Here is a 22626-nt window from a genome sequence, read left to right on the forward strand (position 1 = left end):
GAGTGTCCATCCCCAAGGTGGATCTTGGTACGGTGAGCTGGTTCATCTTCAGTGTGCAAGCTAACCTGCGCTGATGTGACAACCTCCACAACTTTGAAGCATTCAATGACTGGACATGACAGCTCTTACTTCCAGAGATCAGAAAGCTAAAACGGCTTTCTTTAAACTCACAAGCTGGCTGTAGCTGACAGTCCTCATCTCCTATGCCTGGCTTCCTTGGCTGCCTCACAGTGAGTCACAAGTAGTCCATCCTGGCCTCCCAGACTCAGCCTGGTATGAGCCCTTCCCATCTGAAGCCTACCTGTATTTGTCTCATGAAGGCCTAGGACATTGCCTCTTATATGGGAGACTGTTCTCTTGTCCCCTGAGCCAGATGACAAAGAACAAACACCAGATACTCAGCTACCAGACAGTGAGTAAGCTCTCTGTCCTGAGCTGCTGCCTGTTTATCACAGGTACTCTGACTGCATCTGTGGTCTTGACTGGGACTCCATCAGGGTTAGCCTGGTTTCTGATGAAGGGCTACCATTAGCTATAATCTTTGGAAGCCTAACCCTATAGAGTCAGTAAGGATGAGCTGACAGGAGATGGAGGCAGAAGGGAGAAGAGGAAGGACATATGGGGATGAGAGGCTCTGTACATTGAGATTACAGAATATGCTGCTCCCTGTAGCTCTGAGAAGATGTGCTGGCCAGGCACATCTCTTAGGCTGGGCAATGTTGGAGAGGAGTCAGGTGAGCTTCCTGTGGGCCTATACAGCTCTCAGACAGGCTCCTGTGTGGAAGCTTCATGATTACCTCAGAAGGGAGGTAGTCACTTTGAGACTGCTTTACTAGGGGTATGTAGGAAAGAAAAGTAAAGTTGTGAGCCATGATGGTGGCATGGTTAAGACAAAGTAAAAACAGATGCACATGATGGGGATATCAAGGACCCCTGAACATTGAGGCTAGTTCTGGACTAGTCCATGTCTTTCGAGTTCATACAATGAATTCTGGATATCTGCATTACAAAATCTGAGACCATGACTTCCAGGATGTTCACAATGGTGACGTGGCAGTGGTATGGTCATGAAATTGGGCTTTGTTCCAGATAATGGCATCCCTTAACAAAGGATACTGTAGTCTTGGATACTATAAGCCAAGGAGTGGCCGTATCAGGGACTCGTCATGCTGACCCTCTATTATGGACATCTAGGCCCCAGTACTGGGATGTTAGTCACTCATCAGATGGTACCAGCCTGAGTAAGCCAACAAAGTCAGATAACATTAACAATGTGACATCATCAGGTCATGGTATCATAACAGAGTTGCAGCTATGGATGAAAAAGTCCCTTATTTTTAAATGTGGGCTAATGTATTTTTATATCTTAATGTCTAAAATAGACCCACCATTTGGCCCTGAAGTATGCTAAGCAGAAGTGGCTGAGCCCAGAGCCAGTTTGTAGATAACTGCCAAGTGATTTCAACAGGGGGCTTTACAAATGGTATTGGGAAGATTGGGGGTACCATGTGAAACATTATAAGGAGAGTTCCTGGGAAACAGCATGCATGCTATGATGGGTCAGTTCTGTAAGCAGTTATCTGAGGGTAAAGGCTAGCTTCTACCCTGGGCAGGCAGGTTATACAGCCATCTTAGTACAAGCCCCTCCACTTGCAGTGGAGACAGCACCAAGACAAGCATCACTGCCACTAGAAGACAAAAGCGATGCATGGCCAGCTTTGGCTGGATGCTGGTTGTGAGTGCTTAGACAAGCTCAAGCTGGAGCTGCCAGGGTCTGGGAGTGAGTTGTTCACATGGCTAGACTTTAGGCACAGGCTCATCAACCAGACCTCTCCCAGAGGACGCCCGGTGGATCTCAGCCAGCATCATCAGAGGGATGCCGTGTTGACTCTCCTTGACCAATGACTTGAAGATGTGAGAAAAACGTAAAAGAGCAGGCAGTAAAATCCAAGAGAGGAGGTGGTGCGGTAAGCCAGACACAGGGCAGAATCTCTGAGATTTAACAACGTTCCCTCTGCTAGAGAGAATGCCGAGTACAGTTCCGCTGATATAACTCACTAAGCATGGATGGTTGGTCAGGGCTGGCATCCCGGGGCTAACAGCTATCGTTAAGGAAACAGCCTCAGATTCTGATGGCAACCTGGAAGTGATCCAGCATGGCCACAGGAGTCCCATACAAATGCTGATGTGTACTCTCAATGCAGGAAACCTAGGACTGAAGAGGGAGGAGCACCTGGGAGGATTTCCTTCTATCATAGGGAGCACGCTGGCTACATGTCACATCAGCTCACCCCCTAGTACAGCAGGTTGGTTCTCAATACTACACAAGTATGAGACAGGAGATTGCTCTGTATTCTAGACCTTGCCACACACCTGTGTATTCAGCTCTTTGTTCTCTTTGGTTTTGTGCCAAGAAGTAAGTATTCATTATAGATTCAGAATTAATCAATTAAACTCTCTCTGTCTCTTTGCCTCTCTGTTTCTCTCTCTGTCTCTCTGTCTCTCTCTGTCTCTGTCTCTGTCTCTGTCTCTCTCTCTCATCATAATTCAGATATAAAATTTTCTTTCCATTTATTTATAATAGTGTGCCAAAACAGCATTATATTCCTGCTGGTGGTTTAAAAATCAAACCAACAAAGTATTGCATAATTCTTTGTAACTATGCACAAAACTGCCTATGGATTCTTTAAAGTTCCAAGAGAATGCAACTAGATATAGTCATAATGCTGGCCTGGTGCCTAGAGAGTGTGGGCTGCGGCTTCTTCGAGAATTTGGTGGCATTGGAAAAGTCTGGGCTGTAGGGACACTGTCCCTGGACTTCCAACTTGTGATTCTTCTACTCCACTTGCCACCTCACTGGCCCAGTGCTGGACTGCCTTGGCAGGGTTTTAATAGAACCACACCAGCAAAGAGGCAGTGGGTAGAAAAGGTTTGTGGGGCTATTCAAGGGCAGAGGACTGAGACAAGCTTGCAAAAGCATGGGGACACAGGGCAAGTGTAGGGGGCTTCTAGGAAGAATGACAGGCAGAGGTAAGAGTGTGGACTACAATGTTGCAGCAGGAGTAAGGTTGGGGGCCTGGATGAAAGTAAGAGATGAAGGAGGCCTGAGGCTGCCACAGAAAGGAGACAAAGTAACACATTCAGAGTGAAAGACAGTTCTGTTTTGTGCCTACCCACCAAAGGACACTCCAACAGGAAGTACAGAAGGCTGAGGAACCAAATCCTCATCTTGCCACTCACGCTCCTGTGGTGGGCTATCAGCATGCACGCTTATAAACAGAGCAACATGAAAAAACCCTCTTCAGCATCCTTTGACTATGTAGCAGGGCCAATTCCTCTAAGGAGAGACAGCAAAGCAGGAAAGAAGAGGGGGCTCCCCAGAGTCTGGGACAGAGGTCAGCAAGCCACAGCTAGAGGGCAATGCTTTAGAAGAGGGTCCTGAGAGCCTGGGGAGTAAAACGGTTTGTCTCTAATGCTCAAGGCTGGGGTCCCTGTAGCTGGAGAAACTGAGTCCCCTTGTGACCCTGGCCTCCTAGAAACTCACACATTTCACATGCGCTGCAACTGAGAGCTGGGTGGCACAGTCCTATTAATTGGCACCAGGAGTTGGTACCAATCATGTTTCTGGCATGCCTGGAAGCACTTTTCTCTCTGCCTTATTCTAGTGTGGACAGACAGGAACATCTGTCTGTCACAGAGGCCCAAGGGGTCTAGTGTTTCCCCATGGCTACCATAGTGGTACCAACTGCTTGCCTGTGCCAGGCTCTTAGGGGAGGACATGTTCTGAGGAGTGGACTTCAAATTTAAGCACAGTCAGATGCCTTTACCCCATTTCTCTCCACTCTTCACCTCCAGCCCAGCCCCTCATTTACCCTATCCATCCCAACTCCACCACAGGGACAATGGCTTGGTACTCAGGCGTCTCAGCACCTGTCAACAGTCTGACATGGCTGATGTTTAACAAAGCCTGGCTGTTGGTGGGAGGTGCTTTATTTTGCTTTTCTTCTAAATATAAAACCTGTAAGCTACACATTTCTAATTATAGCTGTCAAAGGGGAACATGTTTGGACCCCCTATCCTCAGAAGCAGAGGGTAGAATACCAGCCTCTCTCTGGCAAATGTTGACACGTAGGAGGGTAACCTGGATTCTAAGGGCTCACTGCTCTGCATGACTTCAGCACATAGCTTGAAACTCAGGTCAAATTCCAGCATTTATTCTAAGGAGAAGCCAAGAAGGACTGAAGGGGGAATGCTATAACATTCTGCTATTTGGATGAGCATCCTCAGATGTCTCTAGCCTGCCGGCTGCAGAGGCTGCAGAGCCCCAGGTGGGGGCTCAATGACAAGGTGCTTTCTGTCATCTCAGCGTGGATCTCCATCCCGTGTGCTCTGTTTATGCGAACCTGAGACCGACACGGCTTTGCTAGGCTCTCAGAATGGGGATAGCAAAATTCATTTTATTATTTCTGAAATATGAAATATTATTTCTGAAATATCTCTTGTCCCGAGGTAGAAGAGTTCACACGCATATATCATCTCTGAACAGACCAATGTTTATCGAGTGCCTATTTATATGGGAAGATTTTGATCACTGAGGCCTTCCTTGGGTGGATATGTCAATCAAAGTCCAAACTTTCCCTAGGACATGTAAATACCCATGGCTAGTGATGTGGAAGAAAGCCAGGTACTATAAAGATGATATAGGGACCTGGTCCCTATATCAGGGGTTCTGTTTTTTGCATCCCCATCTACTATATCTTTACTACACTATAGGAAATTAAGTCAGTCTTTATTAGAATGACTTCAAGACAACAATGATACCCAGTTGGAGTGACGTCATCCATGTTTGAGGCAATATTTTACCAGTAATACCAGTGACCACTGTTAAAGCTGAGGTGGGATACATAACTCTGTTAATGTTATGCCCATACCCACAGCCCTATATCTTCTCAGACCACAGGACCCTATAGGTTTCCAACACTAGAGCAAACAGTCATCGGGATGGTTTCCAATAGGGTTCCTGTATCCCCAACAGGCGTTCTCTGGGATCTACCACTGGATCAAAAGGGGGAATCTGGCTTTTGGGACTGGGACAGCTGTAAGGGGAAACAAGTCTGGTGGCTCAGGCTTGCATACAGAGGTGGAGCAGACCCCAGGGTTCTCCAGACTGTGATAGTGGTCAAAGTAAGTCACAACCAGGTGTCCCCACCACTTCTCCCTCTGCTAGGTCACCCGGGCTAGGTACATACAGGTCAGCACAGCCAGGGAACGGTTCTTGGGTGCATTTTCCTCTCTCTGGGCCACAAGAGAGCTGTTGGGCTCTGCTTGGTAGGCGCACAGTGCCTCCCACTCCTTCTCCAGCCGGTTCTTGTTCTTCAGGTGGTCTTCCATGTAGGCCTGAAAAACACACACACACACAGAGTTAGGGGTGTGGGATCTAGGACTGGCCAAGGCCAGGTCTGGGAATCATGGAGTATGTCAATTATCTCAGCTTTTGGTTTAGGCTTAAAAAGTGTGTGTGTGGTTTTGCCACTGGGGACTGAACTTCAGCACTGAGCCAGGAATTGTGACATGCTACCTGAGCAAGGGTGATCTTCTAGAGAAGACAGGAAGCTCCCTGACAGGCTAAACGGGCAAAGAAAATATGTCCAACTAGGGTATGAGGTATACCATAGGGGTGTCATATTTACCTGGGATTGGGAGGAACAGACATAGAACCCAGGGGCCAGGCTAGTATGGTGACTGTGCTTGAGGAACAAGGAGAGCTGGTGCAGAGAGGAGCAGGATTAGGGGGCATCCACATGGAACCATGGGAAGCTTATGAGCAGGGGCAGTTGGGGTGCATGTGCTTGAAAATCTCCTTGAGAACATCACTTCTCAAATCAAGGGAGGGAAAGACACACATTAAATGACGTTACAGAGGAAAACAGTGGTACATAGCTACCAAGAAACCCTGGGGATGCATCTCCACAAGTGACAGCTTATATGGCAAGTCCCTTTGTATCCAGCCAGGGTCCTGATGAGCAGCCTCTGAGTAGAGGCTGAGCCAGAACCACAGCCTTCACCACGTTTTGCATTGAGTAGTCAGATCTCTTTTCCAAGGGGCTCAGGGAGAGAAAGACAGCTTCTCCGCAGACCCAGGGGGTGGAGTCACTCAGTGCACACAGATTTCTATTTGATGATGGTATTCTCTTTTTTTTTTTAAAAAAAAGGTGATAAAAATGATTTTTAATAATATTCTGGAATGCTCATAGAGTTGTGTACAGCTCAATTGTCATCAGAGAAGCTTCACCAAGCAACTTATGGAAACAGACTCAGAGACCCAGAGCCAAACATGAGGCTGAGGTTGGAGAATCCTTGGATGCCATGAGGTTGCTGACAAGTTAGGCTGCCATTTTGATGATCCCTTACTTAGATTTCCTTTATTCTTCATTTCAAGAATCAAGTGTGTTGGCATCAATGACCCTAACCATTAACAATCCACCAGTGTGGGCCATTTTTCAGAATTTTTTCAAATTTAGACTGACACTTAGAGCTTATCTAGAACCCGGTTCTGTGTGATAATATTCTAGGTTAAGGATCAAAAAAATGTGGCGTGTGTGTGTGTATTTATGTGTGTGTGTGTGTGTGTGTGTGTGTGTATAAGAAAAGGAAATGGAGGATAGAGATCATATTTCACCAAATGGTACAAAGGGGTTGAGGTACTTCAAAATTTCTTAATGTTCTTTTCAGTTTATGCATATAAGAATTATTGTACTTAGTCATTTTAATAACTCAGAACTTGATGTCAATTAACGTCCTAAGCATTATATAATTCTATAGTTATTTCTGAAGTATGTCCAGTAATATATTCAGGTTCCCAATTCTTTCCATCAATCATCTCTCATCTGATCCCTGGTTTTGTATATTACTAACTTAACTATCCAGTGTCCTCTTATAACAAGAACAGGATAAAGTGGAAAATAACACAATTAGAGAGCTAAGTTTAGCTTATACTAAAGCTTTGACACCAACTCATTATAAAATTTCAGTTTGATAAAGTGTATAATATTTTAGCTTTAATTTTTCATCTTATAATGTATTAGCTTGATGATGGCATTCTCAAATGGTGCTATCAACCCATTAGACACACAGATACACACACACAAACATATATATACACACACACACACACACTGACACAGAAGACACACGCATTGCACATGTGAAAACACATCGAAATGTGGTAGTCAGACAGCCTACTTAGGGACAATGTCTCCTCATGGGTCAGTCTAGAGCCAGGGAACTCAGAGACCCACAGCTGTGGGCCTGCCTCTCTTTCCCATGGGGCTCTACACAGAAGTTATTATGTTTTTCTTAGAGTTGGAACTTTGCTTAACCATTGATACTAGAGCTACTAAGATCTGTGCTGGAATCTGAACATGTCCAGCATTAACCAAACACAAATCAGAGGAAGCAGAGTTAGACCCGGGGGTTAGTTTTCCCAGTACTTGCCAGTGAGAATACATTATTACTACTGGCAACTGAGGACATAAAGGCCTCTGACCATTTCCTGACATGAAGACACTGTGTGGCTTACACAGCTTCCCAACTAGCTCACTCTGTAAATGACAGACTTCCAAGAAAAGATGCTTGGAGGACCAAACCCAGCTGACTTGTGATTTCTGCAGGATGTAGTGGTCCCATCTCCCAGAGTGTTGTCTATTGTAGCTCAGTGGTCCAGTCCTCCAGAGTGTTGTCCACTGCAGCTCAGCTTTTCCTTTCCTCACTAGGTAAGTGTTCTACCACTGAGCTGTATCTCCAGCCTTATTTATGGAGTTTGAATCTGCTATATACCATATATATATATAGGTTTTCAAGTGTGTCTACACATGAAAAAAATAAAACACAGACATGCACATATTTGCATGCCTGCATGCACATGGCCTCTTAGCACAAAGTAGCCAGCACCCAATAGCCAGCCACAGGTTCACATCCTTCCTGCTACTTCTGCCCATTGTTCTTACCCACACCTTCTGTGCACTGACACCTAAGTGTTGAAAGAGCCAGGGGTAGTCTTCTCAGTCAATTTTACCCCTAACACCTACTCCAGGTGACATGCCGGTGGAAGGCAGAAGCAGGGACTTCTGTTCCTGGCTACTCAGGATGGAAGGAAACTCAACTCAACTGTTCCTTGAAGCTTTGACAAAAGCATACCAGGGTCTCCCTAGAGGTTAGCTATGCCCTGCTGTGCACCTCTCTGTGGCCACATGCCCTGGAAGCCAGTGAGCACCAAAAAGAAACTCTTAAGGGTCATCCTCTGGGCAGACTTGTGAAGTACAGGGCCTGGTGGTGGTGGGTTACTGAGGCAGCTTGCTTAGAAGGCCCCTGTTGCAACTGGCTGCACCCTGAGTTTCAACAGACTACTCTATTAATCTGTCTACTTTCTCTACAAAATGCTGTCCCTTCAGGTTCCCCCAGCATGGAGTCAGAATCCATGAGATAGAAAGATGTGGAACTGGGCAAAATTAAAAGGCTCCATCGAGAGCAGTGGTTCTCAATCTGTGGGTCACGACCCCTTTGGAGATCACATATCAGATATTTACATTATAATTCATAGCAATAGCAAAATTACAGCTATGAAGTAGCAAGGAATCAATTTTATGGTTGGGGGTTACCACAACACGAGGACCTGTATTTTTATTTATTTATTTTTATTTTTTATTTTTATTTTTATTTTTTTTTTTTTTTTTGGTTTTTCGAGACAGAGTTTCTCTATGTAGTCCTGGCTGTCCTGGAACTCACTCTGTAGACCAGGCTGGCCTCAAACTCAGAAATCCACCTGCCTCTGCCTCCCAAGTGCTGGGATTAAAGGCGTGCGCCACCACTGTCTGAGGACCTGTATTAAAGGGCTACATATTAGGAAGGTCGAGAACCCTTGATGTAGAGAATGGAGCCAGAGCCACCTTCCTTGGAGATGACTGTGTCTGGGGAAACGACTCAGTTGTTAAAGAGCCTGCCATGAAAGCATGAAGGGCCTGAGTTTGATCCCATCATCCACGTTAAAGGGGCATGGCAGAGTGAACCTTTAATTCTAAAATATGGAGACAGGCAGATCCTGGGGACTTGCTGGCCAGATTTAGTCTGGTAAAATTGACAAGTTCCAGGTTCAGTAAGAGACCCAACATCAGCCTCCAGTATCTTACACTCACAAGTCCACACATACATGTTTACCACATACAAAATACATGTATGAACACATTTGTAAATGTATGCAGATGGGCAGATAGATGCAAAGAATGAATAGACATAAATGCACAGAATGAATAGTCATAATCACGGAGGAACATTAAAGGTGTGTTTTACACACAATTTAAACTTTCTTTTATTATGTATTATTCACTATGCAGATGGTGTATGTGAGTATTCCACAGTGTATATGTGGAGGTCAGAGGATGACCTTTGGGAGTCTTCTCCTTCCTCTGTAAGTTCCGGGATTTGAACTCAGCTCGTCAGGCTTGTATGGCAAGATCTCTGGCCTGCTAAGTCATCTCACTGGCCCTTTGTACCAATTCTTTAAGGCAGGACGACATCTTAGCACAGCGTAACACTTCTGTTTTAGGAAATCTGGCAGGGTCCTTGAGTCCAGTCCTGGTGTAGGGGCTGAGCAACAGCCCACTTAGGTGTACAGAGTCTAAAGTTGGCTTCCTTCATATCAGGAGTAGGTACTCATGGTTCTGGGCAGAGAGGTTGGCCCCGGCTTTCCTTTAGAAAATCCCCTTTCAGGAAACTCATTATGAGCACAGGCTCTTTTTGTGGCAAAACAATTCATCTTATGACAGGCCCTGGCCAGATCACCCTGCTCTGAGGTACCCTGTGTCAAGTCCTATTCAAATGAATCGCAGCGGCTCTTTAAACTGCACAGTCAGCCTCACCTGAAGTCATAGCAAATTCATTTGAACTTCTAAGTGTGATGCAGCCTGAGCTCTGGGCATCAGCTTGGGTGGAGGGACAGATGGAACCAGTAGATCTTGATACTGTCATGTTCCTCCTGAGAATTAAGTCATTTATCGATGAGCTTGTTTATAGTAAATCTAAGGTGAGTTCTTCATTCTCCCAACATGTGCTGCTCATCAGGGGGTGTCAGGTCCTGTACGACTCTATTTGACCATCATTTTCCTACTATTGAAGTGATGGCCACATCTCCCAGCCTCATTCTAGGCTCTATGATGGTTTACCTTCACTGTTACCTTGGCTAGATGTAGTGTCACCTAGGAGGTATACCTCTGGGTGTGTCTATGAGAAAAAGATTCTGGTCCTCTGGGATGTGAACAACCAGCCCATGCTCCTCTCACTCCAGCTACTGTGCCTCTCCCGCCCTGATAGAATACTTCCTTACACCATTAGCCAAAACAAACTCTTCCTTAAGGTTTTTTTCTGTCCATCATTTGGTTGTAGCAACTAATAGGGAGTCTTTCTTCCACTTTTGTGGTCTGTGGGGAGGCTCAGCCTTCATTGTGAAATAACACATTTTTAATCAGTTAAGATAAAACCAAAAATTGTTCTGTCTTATGGCCTGCTCTTGCAGGAGGAGCGGTGAGAACCAGGAGGATAGACTGGTGTTCTTAGAACAGGCAGCTTCTGGTTGCCAGGCCAATGAACTTGCAATTTAACTGTGTTTACACATTATTCAGTAGTGGGCCTTCAGCTGTGAGTGTTTTACAATGGCTGTTTAAACAACTTTTTTGTTTGTTTGGTTGGTTGGTTGGTTTTTTTTTTCAAGACAAGTTATCCCTGTGTAGTTGTGTATCCGGTTTCCTGGGCTGTCCCATAAGTGCAGGTGTGAGGGCTAGGTGGTGGGAGACTCTGTGTGTGTGTGTGTGTGTGTGTGTATGTGTTCACATGTGAGTGTGGATGGGGTTGGAGGCTTAGGGTATATGTCCAGAGTCTTCCTTAACCACCGTGCACCCTATTGTTTTAGCTTCTCCTCATTGAATCTGGAGCTCAGTGATTCAGCTAGACTGGCTGGCCAGTGAGTTCAGGGATTTTCCTGTCTCTGGCACATGCCACCATGGATACCTTTTATGTAGCTGCTGGATTCAAACTCAGGACCTCGTGCTTGTGTGATAAACAATTTACCTAGAGAGCCATCCTCCTAATCCTAAGGGTTTCTTTGTTTAATTGTAACTTTGGTTACATAAATATCACAAAAAGAAATGTATAGGAAATTAAAATAGAACAAAAGAAAACACAGATACTAACTGAATTCTGTTCTTTCTGGCACCTGGGAGGGCTGTGGGTTTTGTGTGGTTGCTGTTTTTTTGTTTTGTTTTTGTTTTTGTTTGTTTGTTTGTTGTTATCTTTATTGCTGGCTGTTCTAGTTTAGTCTTTGAACATTAGCAACACTATAGAATTTTCCTGTTTAAAACAAAAAGATGCCCATACTAGGTTTGCTCATACACATGGGAGACCAGATCCTAGAGAAGTTATAAAACCAATTAGGGATTCCCTCCAATCTCCTTAGCATCTGTCTGGTCCCAGGATCCACTGCTGACCTTGCCCTGGAGGGACAAGGGGTCCTAAAGGTCAAGGCCTCCTCATGGACTTTGTGTCACCATGCCCACTTTCTATTTTCTTCTTCACAAATCAGTGTGTTTACCTGGGGTGGGGGGACACTTTCCAACACCCCAGTGGGTGTCCGAGTCTTGCAGGGCTCTCTGTCTGTATAGAATGCTATTCCCTGTAATAGTCGTATGATAAACTAGTTTGTAAATTAAGCCCAACAAGAGCTTAACAGCAGCAACTTAGTAACAACTCAGATCAGTGACAACTTAGTAACAACTCAGGTCTTAGTAACCCTAACCCTTGATATCTTTCTTCTTTTGAGAAATTTTACTTTTTCCGCTTAAAGGACAGACATGAGAGCTTCCACCGCTCTTGTGCTTCCAGCTGTTGCTAAGTGGAATAATGCTTACTTAAACACAGCACCATGGTACCTTGGCAGTTGATTTGATATTAAGAGAGTAGCTAGCAGGTGGGCAGCATGTCCAAAGGGAATATCCTAGAAAAGAGCACGATTCCCCTGGGAGGGAGTGGGGAGGCTGGAGAGTCCATCATAACACCGTGAAGCATGTGCATTTAAAATTTACCAGCGATTGAATTTTCTATATAATGTTCTCAGACCACAAGTGACTGCGGGTAGCTAACACTTCGGAAGTAAGAGTGGATCTGGTGTGTTGTTGGTATTTTTTTGTAAAGTATAATGCATTTTAAAAACATAAAGAATGGGCTAGCCTTGTTTGTTAATCAACCTTGCCACTCACTAGCCTGTAGATTTACATCTCTCCTGACTGCAGCTCCTACTGTCTGCCCTGTGATCTGTTTCTGTGCGTCTGCTGTAACAAATCCATCCAGAGATGGAGGCTCAGCTCAAAAACCAGCTCTGCATTATCCAGACTGACTGTGATCTGCCATCACTTCCTGCCCATCCCACTCCTTACTGTCTATACTGGCTAATTTTATGTCAACTTGACAAAAGAGAGAGTTATCACAGGAGGGAGTCTCAATTGAGAAAATGCCTCCAAAAGATCAGGCTGTAAAGCATTTTCTTGTTAGTGATTGCCAGGGGAGGACCCAGCCTATTTTTGGTGGTACCATCCCTGTGCTGCTAAGTCCTGGGTTCTATAAGAGAGCAGGCTGAGCAAAATATGTGGGACAAACCAGTAAGCAGCCTCCTCCATGGCTTCTGCATCTGCTTCTGCCTCCAGTTTCCTGACCTGTTTGAGTTCCTTTCCTAACTTCCCTAGAAGATAAGCTATTATTTGGAAGTCTAAGCTGAATTAAACACTTTCCTCCCCAAGTTGCTTTGGTCATGGTGTTTTATTACAGCAAAAGTGGCCCTAAGTAGGACACTGTCTTATGATCCTATAACTTCTAGTCATCTCCAATGAGCCTCTTATTCTATCATCTTGGACCTTCATGTCCTATGTTCTGAGTCCTGCCATCGTCGTCAAGAGACCTATGATCTGGAATCTTCCATCACCCCATGACCTTCTTGTCCTACGGTCTGGGACTTACCCATCTCATGGCTCCACCCTGACACCAGTCTACTTAAAGAAAGCCTGTGCCTGGCACTGCCCCCTGCTTGCTTCTTTCCATGTTTTCAGCTCTCACTCATCATGAAACCAAACATTTCCCAGGGGATATTGGTACCTCAGCCACTGTGGAAATACTGTTTGCAGGTCATCAGGGATCCTTGTAAGGTTCTGTTACAGATTAAAATCTTGCATGGATGATGGACGCCCTCTAAATCCTCTAAAACTTAGGAGCATTTGAGGAGGAAATAAAAGCAATGTAAGTTATTTAGATAACTTATTTAGACTGTCTCACTCTAAATCTCTGTTCTGACTCTTCCATTTTTGCAATCCAGAAAACATCTATAAACCATGAGTCTTGTCCCAGTGTTCTGCTGTAGCCCCAACTGAAGGTCAGTCCTTTTATCTGGAGACACAGCAATGTCCAAACAAGTACTTCTACCTCTAAAGTCTTTTTCTCTAACATGTTCTCCTCTATTTAAACACGCTACCACCACTCTCTCTTGTTCCCATTCCTACTGTTCCTCTTCCTAGGGTCTCTCTGCTACTTTCAGGTTCTGTGTATGAGAGAATGCCTGTAGGATCTTTCTAGGTTTGACTAATTTTGCTTAGCATGATAGACTGGTTCCATCTAATCTCCTGCAAACAACATGATTTCATTCATTCTTTGTGGTTGAACAAAACACTCTACTGGTTTTAACCCCCGTGTTCAAACCCCAGGGATCTTTTCACCTTATGCACACAACAGCTATTCTCAGTGCACGTGAGGAGAACCTTCCTCTGTGCACACCACGGGCATCCTGCTTTATGCACACCATGATGGTAGGGGCTTACCTGGGAGCTAACATGTCCTGTGCCAATGCAGTTGGCACTGCATACTCAATGAATTAAGGCCCCTGGTTTCTTAAACCAACATGCACCAGTGAACCGAAGCCCACCCTGGGTGCTCTGCTGGTGGTTCCATTCAGAAGAATGAGAAAGCACAGGATAAGTGGAGAAGCAGACAGACTGAGATGGAGCCAGCCCTGGAGGTATAACCCATCCTTTCCTTAAAGAGCTGGTGCTTACAATTTGGAGGTTTTTCTGAGAAGCTAGTTAGGGAAGTTGGTTTTCATGGTGAGCCATTTTCCTAATTTTGATCTCCACTAAGATTTCAAGACCACTGATTTCTGGTCAGTCTTTGAGGGAGGACATCCATCGTACTGCATGTTGATACTTCCTGAGGATGCATTTGAGATGCTTTTGTTACAATTAAGCATCATGTGACTGCAGGCAACAAGCCAACCTTGACATTGGAACTGGGATATTTTACTCTCAGCAAGGAAGTTTCTGTCACTCATAATGAAAGGCTGGAGCACTGGCCAGAAGGCCTTCAGAGGCCATATGAGTTTTAGGTGCATACCTTGGGATCTGTGGTGCTGCTTCCGAACTACACATGACAGCCATCTTGGCACCCTGTGTGGCAACTGGACAGAGCCTAGGGGGATCAGCCTGAGCCTGGCCCATTAGAAGTCACAGAAACTGTGCTACCTTGGTGGCTCTTTGCCCTCATAGAAGCAGACACCCTGAAAAGATTTGTTATCAGTCTCATATAGAATAATGACAATAAACTCATTCCTTGCAACACAGACACTCAAAAGGACAGAGGAGCATTCAGAAGTAAGCCCATCAGGACCTACCTGATATTGTTTCACTAGTCAAGATACACAAAGAACATCAATGCCATCATTAAATGAGGCCTCTGGGATCACATACAGGGAACAAGTAGCAGCTTCCCCACAAAACGCAGTGACGCTGCAAAAAAAGCAAGCATCGCCCACCTCGGGGGGAAGGCCTATTTTAAAAGCTGAGTTTTGGAGTGCTTTATTTGGAGCAATTAGTACTAGGAAAACTCTGCTTCCAGCCCTTCCCATTTTTACCCGGGAGCCCATTACGGCACAATGGCCTTTAATTTACTGATGGTACAGTCAGAACTTTTGTGGAAGAATACCATCCATTTACATTTTCCTACCTCCTGACAAGACCGTGAGGTTTGATTTTTAAAGTCACAAGTGAGGCTAATGCTTTTGAAAACAAGGAGTAAGCTGCTTCCTTGCCATTTGGGGGAAACTGATGACCTTTCTTTTTTTTTTCTTTAAAAATAAACACTGTCAGCTGTCTTCATTAATGGTCGAAAGGGAAACATTCCTGTTAAGTGTCTGAATTCCAAAAGTAAGACATTTGAAGTTCAGCAAGTATACAAACAGATGTAGGAGGAAATAGCTGTGGCTACTTGCCTTTGCCTCATGTACACGGATATTAAGACGTGGGGGGGCGGCACACGTTTGTTTAGGTAAAGCTTGATGGTGACACTGTTAATAAAATGCAGCAGGCATGATAAATATTCCAAAATTAGAAATCCAAAACAACATGGGAAACCCAGGGAAGGAGAGAGCCAAGCGGACAGAGGGGAAAGGAGATGTGCTTGGAACAGGAACCAAGGACTATAAAAATGAAAAGGCAGAGAGGCACCAAGGGTATGGATGACCTCCCCGCCTCTCTTGTTCCCAGAGTGCCTGTCCTGCCTGCCGTGTGCTGCTTCTGACTTTTGACAGGCTGGAGATGGGTTGTCTCGTAGTTGACTGGAACTTGTCCTGCTATAGTTCCATCAGCGGGGCACTTAAGGGTGTAAATAGGCACCACCATGCAGGACCCCATAAGGCCTAAGAGTGTGCAGGTATGTCCTTGCCAGGATCCTGAGAATAAAATAAAACCAGACACACCACGTTTTGAAATTCAGTCTCCGGATTCTCCATACAAAGCCTGAAAAGGAGGGACAGGATTAAAAGAAATGAGAGGAGTAGAAGCAGCCCTTTGGGGAGCTTTTTCTTCTGACTGCAGCTTAGAGATTGCTTTCGTAGAATGTTTTTCAGAACCAGGCAACCACAGAGAAGTGCCAAGCTTCCCTTATCCCAGTGACCCGGGGAGTGACAGAGCAGATGACACTGGTCAGCAGAAGCCTCCTACGTGGCTGAGAGCTGGCTTTACAGATAAGCATGAACTAGGGGTAATTTTCAAGTTTGTGTTTTGAACGCTTTGTTTCTCAAGCCGGCCAGCTCTGGTCAGGGACCTGCAGAAGCTGTTTTCAATGTGATTTTTTTTCAAGTATCTAAGAAATGCACCTCCTTCCTCTTATCAAAACCAATCCAACTGCAGGGATAAAATATTGTAAATCCTTGGTGCAGTAGAAATACCTCAAAGCTGAAACCTGTGCAGAGAAAGTCCCCAGCTGACTCTCAGTCAAGGCACAGAAAACAAGCTTCCTCAGCAAGAGAAGACGACAGAACAGCACTGAGCAGAGATGGTGTATGTCAACCTGAAGCCACGGGCATTGCTAAATTATGTTTTATTAAAAATCCTTTTCAAGTAATTCTTTTCATGTACCCAGGTGTGGTGGGGACTTGCCTTGTCATCTAGAGCTAGGATGGGCCAAATAGTGAGATCCTGACTCATTCACACCCCAAGTCTTTTCTGTACTAAGAACTCCCTGGCCTCAAATGATGCTAAAGGAAAATGCCTCTTTTCAAGTACTCTGTGTGTGTGTGTGTGTGTGTGTGTGTGTGTGTGTGTGTGTGTGTTGGCTTCGAGGTGGACCTGCTCCTTGCTTCAAGTGGAAGCTGAAATAGCCACGTTTCGCTTGCTCTGAAAGACAAAAGATGAAAGGCTAATTCTGCAGAGTGGTAGGTTTAGAACATAAACCCTGGCTTAATCTTGACTGCGTAGAACTCAGTCTACTGGAAAAAATAAAACTATTAATAATGTATTGTCATTATTCCATAGTTCTGAGTTTGGTATTCCCAGCCCAGAATGAAGTTGGGAATTTTAAGTTCCACTGATAAAACACTTCTAGATGTCCAGATGGCCCGAGGGGCTGACCTAGACTTTGAGTCTTTATTGCTTGTCGCTGAGATGCCAGGGATGGAGCCAGGGACTTTGTGTATGCTAGGCCAGCAACTTGCCTCTCAGCTTCGCCCCTTGGTACCACACAGAGGTCAGCAGAGCTCTGAAAGATGCCCCCGGTGTCTAAAGACACAGGGATAATTGGTAAGTTTTCAGCTACCACTGGATTTTACGGTGCAGATTTACAGAAAAACAAAGCCACGGTTTCTTAAGAGTTAAAGTCAAGATGGAATGTTTCAGTGAGCACAGTCTGCCCTAGAAGTGTTCTGATTAATAAGCCTAAAGAGTTAATTAACTTTGTCCTTACCCCCTACTCAAAACAGGGGCAGGCTTGTTCCTCCATACAGCTGAGTCTGCTTCATTCTGGGATTTTTTTTCAGTTTGGTATAATATATGATATGGCACAGGATGGGGTCACAGGTCACACATGAAGTCTCAGTGTGAAGACTATAGGGCTCGGTGCTGCTTCAGTGAGGACGACAACCTTTGCATGTTCGTAAGATCAGGCTGCTGTTCTCCAAGGTGTTCAAAGATTTCTAAATGAACAGTTTTACGAATCTCATTATCTTATTTAATATCTTAAAAATTAAGGTTATATGAACATTGGTAAAATACAACGATGAATAAGAAATGAAAATAATTAAGGGTATTGTACCACCTTTTCCTGGAGTGCAGAACTTATTAATATTTACAGTCAGGGCAAGGCAGTTTGTCTGGCAAACTGGGTCTGCAACCCTGGAGCTGCATCTAGTTAAAGGCTGGTTGTTCTGGCTGTCTCAGCCCTTCTATTGGCTGTCAGTTACTCCTATCCAGCTAGTTTGATCAGCATGTCCCATGAGTATGAGTACTGCAGGTTCTGGGGCCCAACCCTCAACCCGTGAAAAGAGAGACCTAGGACACATATAAACACAATTAACAAGATGACATTTCATGATTACCAAGGGACAAAGATACAAACTCAAAGGCGTGAGGGTTCAGTTGGAATAGGCATGAGGTTTATGGTCTTGGAGTGGCTCTGGGTTAAATGGGAAGTATCTAGAAATGTAAAGGTTGGGGTGTTACAGGGGGTGGGGTGGGGTGGGGTACAGGACAGCAAAGCTCTTGGTCTGAAGTGAGAAAAGGTTTGGAACGTTCCAGAGAGGAGATGGCTGGAAAGGAGAGAGAGAAGCAGAGTGGAGCTGCCAGCCCGGTCATTCAGAAGCTTGGCTGTGGCAAGGAGCCAGAAGTTTATTTTAAGAATGAGGGGGAAGCCATTTCATCTGCAGTAAGAGAGGCATCCGATGACAGAGCTTCTGAAAGGTCGTTCTGCACAGGACAGGCTGATTACATAAGCTGGGACTCCTGCTGCTTCCAGGCTCTCACTGCACTGGCTGAGCTCTGCATGAGAAGCCAGAGAGAGAAAGATAGGCAGGTGTGCAGTGAACCCTGGTGCAGAATGCACTAGAAGATCTCAGTCCATTTAACCCATTCTGTGCTGCCCTGCCTTCCTCATTTCCTCAAATTCTGGCAAGCATTTTGTTGCAAAACACTTGAGCTGTTCAAATGCTAACCCAGAACGGAACAGTTCTTATGATCTGATCTAACAAGGCCTCAATGAAATGAGGTCAAAGTCCAAGAAAATAAAATAAAATAAAATAAAATAAAATAAAATAAAATAAAATAAAAAAGATATGTCATTGATGACCTTGAAGTTTCTCAAATTCTTCAGGCTTTTGTTACTTAGGCCAGTGTTTGGGAAACCTCATCAAAGGTAAGTGAACTACTCCAAGTGGCACCAAAAATTGACAGCCAGTGTCTTGATCGAGGCTTGGAATGTGAGAACCGGTTTGGCAACAGGGAGCACTGGATATGCCTTTTCACAGATGAGGTGATTCTTGAAGCACATATAAAACTTAGCTCCAACAGGCCTCACAGTGCATGGCACACCATGACAGTCACAGTCCTGGCAAGTGCACTCTTCCTGGAGTGTGGGGACACTGCACTGTCCCTCAAACCACCTGTGTTCCAGTCATTAAATTATTTCTGTAATGCTGCCAGAGGACATAGAATGATTTATGAAAGATTCATACACTGGAGGCTGAGGGGCTCTAGCCAGTAAGATATATTCAGACTGGGATAACAGATTTGGGGAAACATCACATGTGCACATCATACAGTGGCTTCTATCATCTTCCCTGGGTACCTAACTGTGAGGTGACACAGAAGTTCCTAATGAACCCAGCAGGTCTGTAACAACCAAGCCTGCCAATTCACCCCTCAAGCAGGTAAGTCTAACATGTGTGATTTACCTGTGAGAATGGCCACTCCAGTCCTCCTGAGCTTTGGAAACCCTTTCTCTCTCACTCAGGAGTCTCCACCCACACTGGGTTACAGATGTTGTCCTTAGTCAGCACCCCTGATTCAACAGACAAAGAATGAACAACGGGTGGCATTTTGGGGCTCCTATAAGTCACCCTCCTCGTGGAGACTACCTGGCACAGGACCTGGCACTTCCTGTGAAATTAATAATCAATAAATACCTGCTAAATAACAAAGGATCAGGCTCCTTCCAGTCTCAGGAGCAGGAGATAGCTCCAGGGTTTCTGATTGAGTGTGGTCAAATGCTAGTCACATGGTTCAGAAACCTTCCTGAAGTCCTACCTCGCCCACTCTGGACAGGGAGATGGAAGAGCTGTTTTTGGCAGTGGGTCAGACAATAGGTTCCAGCTTCTCATAAAACAATCTTTGCCAGCAGTATTTACTGTTCATTATCTACAATCCAGTGAGCCACAAGAAGGGAATAAAGGCAGATATCTGTGATATTAAACAATTAAATGTTCATTTATTTAAAAAAAAAATGTCTGCACATCTGTTAATTTTTTCAGCCTCAGCCTTTTTCTCTCTGGCTGGCTTATAGACTCACCCTAGCTAGGGTATGTGCGAATATTGCATAATCCATTCCCAGAATGCATGAGTAGATCTTTACCCCGTAAAATATTCATTCACTCTCAAAAATATTTGCACCCTGCTGTCAAATGTAGACAAATTCACATGGAGTATCAGAAAATGGCCATTTTAATGGGGAATGCTTCCCCTGAGTTTCTCTGTGCACTAAAATATATTCTCCAAAATTATTTTCATAAAAAAAGATTAACAATTTCGACACTAACCGCTAATCCCTTTTCATTTAAAACTCTGCTGATAAAATTCTTTGCTTGTCATTCAAATGTAAGTAATAATTATAGATTGCGGGCCTCCGTCTCGGGCCTCATTAATGATAAATTGTATGGAAGTGTGAAGCCAAAGTCAGCTTTGATACATCACGAAACTCAATTTCCACGGCTTCCCTTAGCTATGTACAATTAATTACATAGTTAATAAGGGAAATTCGCTAATGAAAGGAACGCTATTTACCCAGACTGCCTGCCTTTACCAAATATCCTTTGTATGTTTCTCTCCTTGTAATTTTGGTATACAGACAGTTTAAAAGGAAAACCAACAACAACAGCAGAAAACAATACAGTTGACAGAGTGGTAGCTTTTGAATGCTGGTCTGCAGCTATTCTGATTAAAAACAAGTTTAAAGGAATTTTAATCCAATTTTATATTTCCACCGACTTCTGCTTGTTGAAAGTCCTGAAATAGCCATTTGTCAATTAAATAATTACCACTAAGCTACTGCACTGTACCACAGATATAGTTATCTCCACACATTGAAAACACGGAGAATTTTAGAAGAAATTATGAGGAAGACAAAAAGGGAAAGCTTAGTTCTTCTGCATAGCCCCACATCCTTTCCTTATTCCTCAAATCCTCTCATTCTGTTTGGATAATCAAAGTTTGACCACAAGATGGATTAGCAGACACCAGTACTATCCTTTATGGAGAAAGATACCACCTTCTCAGGCTTTGGCAAAGTCTAAACTCAGAAGAGAAATACAAAAGGCAAGCTGGATAAAGCTGGTTTTGCTTGCTCTTTATATAGCACACAAGGACGTATCAAAAAGGTTCAGGGCAAATCTTTATTTTACAACGTATCTGTATTAACACAGATCGGTGAATTTTTTTTTTTTTTTTACTAAATAAGAAAGTAGCCATTTGATTCCAATCATCACTTGGACATAAACAATATACATTAAGATGTGAGATCTTTTTACAATTCTGTTAGTAAACCAAGGCTTCATTCCAAAGGGTTCAGGGGAAAGACGAGCGATAAGGGGTTTAAAAAGCACTCATGAAGCGCACTTCTGATAATCAAGCCCACCCATTTTAGCAGGGAAACAGATTCTCTGGGAAAAAAAAACAATTTTCACAGCAAACAATACCCACTGCTCCCTACATGCTGGGGCCCTGTAGAGTACCACCGTGGTGCCTGTCACCCACGTCCATGCATACATTTGGAGAGTCAGGCAACGCCAGTGCCTTTAAGAGCCTCCTCCTAGACCCCTGCTGTGGAATATTTCTGAATGCAGAGTTACAGAAAATTCATCTGTTTAAACCAGCCCTCCACCCACCTCACACCAACTGGATGGTCAGCAAAATCCAAACAGCTGCTTCCAAGTCACAACACCAGAAGCTGCCGTTCTCAAAGACCCAAAGCTTTCCTATTCCCCAACCCAGCACAAGAAGGTCCAGTGGAGACATTTCTACTCTGCGGATGACGACAGTGGTTAGAGCAGGGAAACCTTTGGGAAGCGGGAAGAGGAGGGATGGTTGCTTAGCAACGCACAGCAGCCTTGCAGTTACAAAGCAGCGGGCTTTTCTTAGCAGCAGCCTTTTATATTCCGTGCCAGTGATGTAGTCATTACGATTTTCTGATGAAGTTTTTAGGAAGAATAAAGAATTCCAGCAAGTGCTTCGAGGTTACCTAGGACAGTGACACAGGCGGGGGGCTTTGTTTCACGAACAGTTAGGATACTCGATTCTCTAAGACGTTAGAGAATATTTGCAGAGATTTTGAACACGTCCACTGGAAGCAGAGAGCTTTGATCTTTATCTTCCTAAAGCTAACAGGCTACATGCTCGTGAGAAATAACACCCAGTCAAAGAAACTGACTCAGAAGCACTAAGACAACACTATACAAACCTCAAAGCCTTGTGCTCAGTTCTCCTTGCAGCCAGAGGACTTGAGCCCAGGGGTCTAGCTGTCTCCACCTTCCCAGACCTTCCTAGGAAAGCAAAATGGCTAAAATGCTGGTGAAGTCAAAAGTTAGTCTGTAACCCATAAGGGCCCCCACCACACACAGTCTCATCCAGTTATTCCAGACAAGGTACCTGAACGAGGGCCAATAGAGTATCTGACAGCATGAATGTTCGCATTTTACCGTGAAATTTAGAATGAAGACCATCATATATTGTGAATACTTTCCTAGCTCAATGCCAGTCATGTTGTGAAGTGCCCAAGTCACAAGCCACATATTTACCAGGCTTGACAGGTGAAGCAAGAGTGAGCCAGTGGCCTCCTCCTTATGCCAGGCTGGATATCAGCCAGGCCAGTGTTATGTATGGCTGCAATTTCCCCCTGTGCTCACCTGCTGCCTGAGATGTTTCTCTTCCTCATTTTTTTCTTCTTTTTCTTTTTTTTTAAAAAAACAGAATCTTGTATGTAGCCTTGGCTGGCCTGCATTCTCTGTGT

The 22626-nt window shown here is 44.5% G+C and overlaps 1 protein-coding gene across 1 annotated transcript in view; it reads right to left on the reverse strand.

Annotated features, from left to right (window-relative positions):
* The window catches only part of Ptprn2 (protein tyrosine phosphatase receptor type N2), a 732192-nt gene that overhangs the window by 60578 nt on the left and 648988 nt on the right, over positions 1-22626 (reverse strand). Inside the window, exon 15 of the mRNA XM_028773201.1 lies at positions 5250-5397. Within this exon, the coding sequence (XP_028629034.1) occupies positions 5250-5397 (148 nt within the window). The remainder of the gene's footprint in view (positions 1-5249; positions 5398-22626) is intronic.

This window comes from Grammomys surdaster, unplaced genomic scaffold, assembly GCF_004785775.1.
Source record: "Grammomys surdaster isolate TR1022 unplaced genomic scaffold, NIH_TR_1.0 223, whole genome shotgun sequence".
In the NCBI taxonomy this organism is placed as follows: Eukaryota; Metazoa; Chordata; class Mammalia; order Rodentia; family Muridae; genus Grammomys; species Grammomys surdaster.